Raw genomic sequence first — 8,363 nt, 5'->3', positions numbered from 1 at the left:
GACGTTATCCGAAGGCTCCACTCCTCCAATCCGGAAACTAAGCAGCGGCAGACTTCCTAACACCAAGTCCTCCTTCTCATCTGTGGAGAGAGTGCGAGAGGTGAGAACACGTCCGAGGACCAATCAGAGACAGGAAAAAAAACAGCCACATCCTGATCAGTTCAACCTGCAGGAGAAAGTCAAGCTCTTCTCCCTGCATTCCCTCTGCTCCCACGGTGACAGCTGCCTAGAATAGATATCCATTATGGTCCGAGGGTTCCTGTGATTAGCAGTGATAATAGCGCTCTCTCTCTCTCACACATACACACACACACACACACACATACACACACACACACACACACACACATACACACACACACACAGAGCGGGATCCAGTGTTGATAAACAGGAGCATGGTGCTGACTAATTAATGGAAGCAGACATGAAAATTTCAGCAGTTACAAAAGGATCCAGTTTGTATCTGTGAGCTCCTACCTCTGATTTCCCCAACGCTGCTTTGCACCAACACTCACTGTGTGTGTGTGTGTTCATGTGTGGGCGTGTGTGAGAGGGAGACAGCAAACGAGGGCAAGGGGGAGAGAGAGAGAGAGATCTAAGGGAGGGGGAAGGGCTTGTGCAATCATACAATGCACTGAGAGAGAGGGAGAGAGAGAGAGACTGAGGGAGTGTGTGCGTGTGTTTGCGTGAGATAATGATCTGCCCATGTGACTCAGTGTTGCAGGAATCTTGGCCCCCAGCCAACTGTACCTGCTGCTTGTGTGCACCAATGAGATTTCACACTGACACACACACACACACACACACACACACACAGGGACAGCAGGTAAACAGACCTACCTCTCCCTCACTTGTGTCTCGCACACTTGTCTGAATAATTTATTGACGTCTGTATTTATAGAGTGAAACCATGAAAACAGAGCAACACACAGGAAGATAGAGAGTGATGACAATGATGACAAGAGGAATCAAAGATCAGTTTATAATCATGTAAACAGTTCACATGTCAAATCAGCTGGAGCTAATGTGTGGTATGTTTACACGGGAAATGACCTAAATTAAATGTTTTTATATCAAGGTGAGGATCTGTCCAGGATTCTGTTTTCTTTGTCCATGTCTGAGACAATATGATGGATGTTGTGGTGCTGACAGTATTAATATTTTAACAGCTGCATAAAGTCTCTATAAACAAAGACTGTGTATAAGACACTACTTAGTAGCCGTATTAGGGCATTTAAAGTGTAACCTCTGTAGTGAAACATGTTGTCTGAGCAGATCATGAATGACAAGTGTTTATCATGAGTCTATTTATGAATGAAGGTGAAGATTGAACCGTTAAATCGAACACCCTGTCAGGATTTGTGATCATATGCCGTGCAATCATATGTCATTATCATATATCATTTATTATTTCTACTGCTGATAAAACACAGTGCTGTCATCTCTTTGTCCCTGTTACTCTTGTTGATCCACAGACCACACAGTGACTGTGACTGTGGTGTTTTATTCAGGAAGACCTGGTTCACAGGCAGGTTTAAGTCTGGTGATGTTTTTCTTATTGTTAGTAAAAATCAGAGCAAAGCAGCTCTAACTGTCTCCTGATAACAGCTGTGATGTATCTGAGTCCTCTGAGCCACAGACATCCACTGATAAACATGCACGCAACATCAGAGATGCTAACAAATCGTTTTTTTAACGTCCAAATCAAGTCTCAAGTCTCTGATTTAGAGTCCAAGTTAAGATTCAAGTCTTTAATTTTTGTACTGAGCGGTCTGTTTAGAACACTGCATTTCCATATCTATAAGCATCTCAGAGCACATACTGCATTATCATCAGTCATTCATTCAAAGGTAATAAGTTGATATTAATGGAGAGAATGACATTCAGATTGTCAGATATTTCTTTGATGTTTATGTTGCAAAAACATAAAACACTAGAAAATGTGCTCAGTAAAGAGCAGAGCTCCGCCAAGACCAATGTTAAACAACATACACCAGGGAAGGAGTGGGAATAAAAATCAGCCTGGGACTTTGCATTCAGACTGACCCACCAAAACCCATTTGGACACACAATCAAATCAGCCTCTTCCATCTTTCTACCAAGTTCGGTGTAAATCAGTTCATTACTTTTTAATCCTGCTGAAAAATAAACATTGGTGAACACAGAACCTCTTGCAGAGTTAATAAAGAAAAGATTGTTCACAAGTTGTAAGTCTTGAGTCAGAGCCGAGTCTCAAGTCAAGTCTCAAGTTACTGTGTGCGACTTAAGTGCAAGTTGACTCCAAGTCACAAACTCAAGTTACCATCTCTGCTACATGTTCACTGACCTGAAAATAATCTCTAACATGTGAATTATTTCCTCCTGTTTGAGTGATGATTGGTGTAATTTCCACTTACTGAAACTCTTGACTTGAACTTACTTATTAACATGACCTTTCATTGTCTCTGGTGCTCATCATGAATAAACCTCCATAAATCCACTTCCTGAGGTTCATCGAACAAAGTTTTCATCAGTGTCAAAGTGGTCAAGGGACAGCTGTCTATATGTACATGAAAAATAAACCTTAGATATCCACCTTTAAGTCCAAAAATGTCCCTGTGGACAGGGGGAGCAGCCAGTCCACAAATGAGCAGGAGGTCACTCAGACTATTACTGAGATCAGGTGAGAAATGAGCCACACATTCTCTAAAATCACTGACAAGTGCAGGTGATGTTAAAATAATCCCAGCAACTTTTTTAATAAAGTTTTACAAAGCTCAACACATCCTGAACACCCTAACACTCTGAACAACCCAAACACCCTAACACTCTGAACACCCTGAACATCCTATCACTCTGAACACCCTTAACACCCTGAACACCCTAACACCCTGAACAATCTGAACACTTTGAACACCCTAAGACTCTGAATACCCTTAACACCCCGAATACCCAAACACTCTGAACACCCTGAACACCCTGGACACCCTAACACTCTTAACACCCTGATCATCCAAACACTTTGAACACCCTAACACCCTTAACACTCTGAACACCCTAAACACCCTAACACCCTGAACACCCTTAACACCCTTGACACCCTAAAACTCTGAACACCCTAAACATCCTAACACTCTGAACACCCTAAAACCCTTAACACTTTGAACACCCTAAGACTCTGAACACCCTAACACCCTAAGAATCTGAACAACCTAAACATCCCAACACTCTGAATACCCTTACACTCTGAACACCCTAACACTCCTAACACTCTGAACACCCTGAACAGTCTGAACACTCTGACGACTCTGAAGACTCTGAAATACCCTAACACCCTAACACTCTGAACATCGTGAACACCCAAACACTCTGAACACTCTGAACACCCTCACAACCTGAACACTGGGAACACCCTAACACTCTGAACATTGTGGACACTTTGGACACACTGACCACTCTGAGCACTCTGAACACCCTAACACTCTGAACACTCTGAACAATGGGAACCCCCTAACACTCTGAACACCCTGAACACTACCAAAAACACCACAACAACTATCTCCTAAAGATCCAGAAACCTGCCTGTGAAAGTGTGGACACCAACAGAGTATTAACAATAATCTAACTACCTCTGCCTCTTCATTAAGTAAAGACAATGTTTACTTCTTGGATTCCAAGTGGATTTAGTCTGGTCAGTCATTAGTGTATATTTGTCTATTGAGACACACTGATAAAAACACAGACTAACCTTCAGTCAGTCATAGACAGGCCCGTAAAACACAGCCCACACAACAAAAGTCCTGCGCCTTCTCTTCTTCTCCTGCCCATTTTTTGGCCCTTGGTCCTCGCTGGCATAGCAATCACAGTGGTAAATTGCACTGTCACACATTCCTGCCTCCATCGCTCCCTCTCCCTAAGCCTCCTTTTCCAAAACACAGCTGGGCCAGGCAGAGAGGGAGGAGAAGCTGGAACAAATCAGACGTGTTCAGAATGAAAAGAGAAGCCCCAGGCACAGAGGAATAACCTCTAATAACACAGAAAAGAAGAGCACTCATAGGCCATGAGTGTAAAATCGACACAACCTGAACATGGGTTACTGTTACGTAGTTACACAGGAAGACAAAGGGACAAAGATTTGTGTCTCAGTCAGTACCACAAAAGAAGAAATAGTGCAGCCATTAATCCTGGAGGGGTTTTTTTGGCCATTCTTATCTCAGCTTGTTTTGTGTCTATGTCTTGTGTCCTGGCTTTTCTGCTGGAATCTGCTCAAGGTTATTCAAGGCAAGACAATAAGACATGAGTCCCAGTGGACAGTTAGGGCCCCTGTGGAAAACCACTGAGGGAAACACGCAACACCTGCATCTGGATCCACAGCTGATGGAAGGACTGAACGGACACCTGTTTTCTGTGACTGTCACACTGATGATGAAGACATGAGGAATTTAACTTAAAGACCTCTGCTGACCCTTTCTCTTCCAAATACACTGACTGAAGAGTCATGTATGAAAGAACACAGCAGTCAGTAAAAGTAAAAATGATTACCTCTCAGTTACATGACCATGAAATTTTTATCAGATGGATTGTCAGATTAATGAGATATATTCTGGTAATAGACACGTCACTGTGAAATTAGAATGTAAGATTTCATCATTAGAACACTGTGAGAGCTTTATGTCAGAACTGAGATTAGATAAAGACTAACTTTTCATAATTAGGGGCTGTGTTGTCATATTGGGATTTTTATTTCTTCAAAGTCTCTTTTTGGCATTTTTGCCTTTATTCGGATAGCACAGTGAGAGAGAGACAGGAAAGTCAGGGAGTGCGGGATTATAATAGCGATTATTATTTGTAACAGAATATTAAAATCATGTGATCTTCTGTAGCTTTGTATTTCCCATATCTCAAATTATGAAATGAAGAGCTCATGAAACAATTGATTTGGGTTGGTCATAAACTATCATGGAATCAACAAGTTATATATTATATTAAAGAAAAAACATCCATGTCAATAGCAATTCTGTATAAATCTAGAGTATATTACATTAAAAGGCCTTGAATTTAATTTACTGCTCACTTATACTTCCATATATAACTTATTGTGTGGACTGTTGGGGTTGAGATTTAAAAAAAGTAAAAATTCAATAGTCTTACTGGTACTACAAAAACGAGACATGCACATAATTAATTAGACGGGCTGCTATGATCACACTGATCCACTGTTTCTAAATTCCAATGCTATGAAATTTAATGATTTAGTATATTGCAATATATGTATATATATATATATATATATATACATATATATATAGACATACCTGAGCCCATAAATAGACTGTTGACTTTGTTTTTTTACTGCCTATATTGGTTATATTTACTGTATTATGTGTGATGATGGAATATAAAATACTTCAAAAAGTACCTCAACTTCAACTATAATGACTTGAAGATATGCAGCTGCTGCTTCACAGATACAGATATTATAATTATGACTTTGACACTTTGTGGAATATGTTTCATGTTTGAACTGAACAACAAACATTCATCAACATCACTGTCACAGTGAATGATCAACAGATAATCAGTAAATATTCCATTAAGTCAAGGCTTTGATAAATTATTACTATTATTATTAAATAATTATTAATTATTTTTCATGTATAAAAGTCAGTACCAAATGTTTCATCTGCTTCAGGTTTTAATAGATTAACAGAAGATTTCTACAAGATTTTTTTCTACAGTGAAGATATAGATGGACATTTGTTTAATCATCCAATCATTAGCTGAAGTAAGAGTAACACCAGTGAAGTGACAGAGGTTCAGATTTAAAGAATTTTTCACCTCACACAGTGACTGGCTCCACTGACAGCTCCACAGGAGAGCTGGTAAAATCTACCACAGAGCTACAACTTAAAAGATGTGGTGTCTGCTGCTGTGTTTCAACCAATTATCATCAAAGTAATAACGATGCAAAGAGCAGAAAAACTGATACAAAGGCCTCAATGACAGCAAGGATCTTTTTTCTGCAGATCAGATCACATGACACATCTGGTCAAGTCATATGACATTCAAAGTATCATCTCCATCACCATGGGAACAGCTCCTCCACCTGTCTGCTGACATCTCATCTTTGGTCACAGAAGTCTTCTTACTCAGAAGATTCTCTTACAGTGTTTTATTGTCAGGGTTCACTGGTAGGACTCCAGCCACCGTTACCATGGTGACATACACTGCTGAAAAGAGAGCCACTGTTATGAGGCTGCAGCCCAGAGTCAGCTCAGTGACCCATTAATGTGTGTGTGAGAAATGCCTCACATCTCCACACACACACAGAAACACAGTGTTCTTTATACAAACAGTCATTATGGCCGACAGATGATCATCTCCATTAGGTTAAGAGTGGTTAAATCATGGCTGAAGCCTTTGAACAGTGAGCAGGTGTTTGACAGCAGCAGGTGAAACAGTCTCAACCAGCTGATGGAAACATTTCAGAGTTACACAGATAAAGAAAACAACATGGCAGACTGTTTGTTCTTGATGCTATCATGAGCTTCATGTCATTTATTAACACAAACTCCATCACACCGCCACTATCACAGACCTAAGACAAACTGGACACTATAGCTGCTTCACTGTCACCTGGCTGTCACCTGGATGGCCACAGTGAGCAGAGTATCATGAGAGACTAAAAGATAATTATATTCTTCGACTGTATTCACCAAGTTTCTAATTATGGATGACTGACTTTATACCTTATCAGCGTGGTTGGGCTGTTACGGTTACTGGCCCTCATGCTGGTAACACATATAAGTATAAATTACTATTGTTCCAGACTTGGCGTGTGTGTTGTTGAGGACCAAAGGAAGTGAAGCGTCCACTGTTCTTGAGACCTTAACCCTAAACTGCTATGTCATTAGTGAAATCACAGTTTGTAAATAGAACCCAGGACTCCCATCACTCTACCGACAGTCACACTGTGAACAGACACTGCTATGGTGACCTACATACACACAGGATGAAGATGTGAGGAAGACTGCAGCAGAGCGACTGGAGGGTGACTCACTAACCTTTGTAGTAGAAGAGACATCTGTCAGTGAGGACGAACCATCTCTTATTCCACTGCTTTACTCCAGTGCTGGCCTGTAAGAGCACACATCACACATTCATCATCATAACCAACAACATCATCATCCTCTTTATCTCTGTCACCTTCACCTTAATAATAAATCCCACAGAGAGACAAAAAGTAATGAACTGATGTGTCCACTGTGATCTAATACAAGTGTCCTACATCTGCAGTGAGAGACCTGTTCTAGACTAACAGGACCTGGACCTTCTTCTGAACAATTCCAAGACCAAGGAGATAGTTATCGACTTTCGGAGATCTAGGCCCACCCTTCAGCCAGTCAGCAATCAAGGGAATGACACTGAGGTGGTGCACACTCATAAATACCTAAGTGTGCACCTGGACAGTAAACTGGACTGGTCCCTGAACACCATGTCATTTACCGGAAGGGGCAGAGCCAGCTCTTTTTCCTCAGGAGGCTCAGGTCCTTTGATGTCTGCAGTGAAATGCTGCGCATGTTTTATTAGTTGGATAAAGAGTCAGAACTCAGAAGAGCTTGTACCTGCTTGTACAGCCAGCCCTGTTTGGTGACCTCTGCTTTAGGATTCCTCCGCATTGAGTTGGAGCGCTTCCCAAAGGTAGCTGCCTTCTTGGGAGTACGAGACACCTGCAGATCAGCGGACAGACGGAAGAACAAGAGGGTTTATATATATACTGTACATATACATTCACTGACTAAAAGCTGGGGTTGGATATGAATAGTTATTAACTGAAATTAAACTGTCTGTCTGTCTGTGTGTGTGTGTGTGTGTGTGTGTGTGTGTGTGTGTGTGTGTGTGTGTGTGTGTGTGTGTGTGTGTGTGTGTGCGTGTGTGTGTGTGTGTGCGTGTGTGTGCGTGTGTGTGCGTGTGTGTGTGTCTCACCCGGGTGCAAGGCTGGGCCTCTGGATACAGGTCTGACACCATGTTGTTGCTCTTGCAGTGTCTAATCCTCTCAGCTGCAGTGTTCACCTTCACATTCATATCCAGATCACAGCTCCTGCACAGAACAACAAACACTCTGCAGTCAGTGCATCAGTGCGTTAACTCACCTCACAACACAACTGTCACACAATCACTGTGCAAAAAATCTGATCTGGACTGGACAAGGTCTGATCTGCTCCAACCTTTTACACTGTAGACTACAGACTCCTCCAGAGTGTTTACCTGACAGGATCATTTAGTAGTCATATGAGTAATGACTCTGAGTAATTAGTCGTTACTCAGAATGTGATAGTTATAAAATCATCAAGTCAGAAAACCTCAGATAGACAGTTTGATGA

At 41.4% G+C, this 8,363-nt stretch overlaps 1 protein-coding gene across 5 annotated transcripts in view; it reads right to left on the bottom strand.

The window, feature by feature from the left end:
* The window catches only part of plekha6 (pleckstrin homology domain containing A6), a 42,859-nt gene extending 34,848 nt beyond the window's left edge, over window positions 1–8,011 (bottom strand). For 3 of the 5 annotated variants that reach the window (XM_022745145.1, XM_022745147.1, XM_022745146.1), the window contains exons 1-4: window positions 7,966–8,011; window positions 7,605–7,709; window positions 7,044–7,116; window positions 1–80 (exon numbers count right to left, since the gene is read on the bottom strand). The exon at window positions 1–80 is cut by the window's left edge and continues 21 nt beyond it. In XM_022745145.1, coding sequence (XP_022600866.1) covers window positions 1–80; window positions 7,044–7,116; window positions 7,605–7,709; window positions 7,966–8,007 — 300 coding nt within the window. In that variant the 5' untranslated portion in view covers window positions 8,008–8,011. The other 2 variants (XM_022745148.1, XM_022745150.1) reach the window with 2 other exon arrangements.
* Window positions 8,012–8,363: the final 352 nt, after the last annotated feature.

Source organism: Seriola dumerili, unplaced genomic scaffold (genome assembly GCF_002260705.1).
Source record: "Seriola dumerili isolate Sdu_G_001 unplaced genomic scaffold, Sdu_1.0 BDQW01000088.1, whole genome shotgun sequence".
Classification (NCBI taxonomy): domain Eukaryota; kingdom Metazoa; phylum Chordata; class Actinopteri; order Carangiformes; family Carangidae; genus Seriola; species Seriola dumerili.
This window is presented reverse-complemented; position numbering and strand designations above follow the sequence as displayed.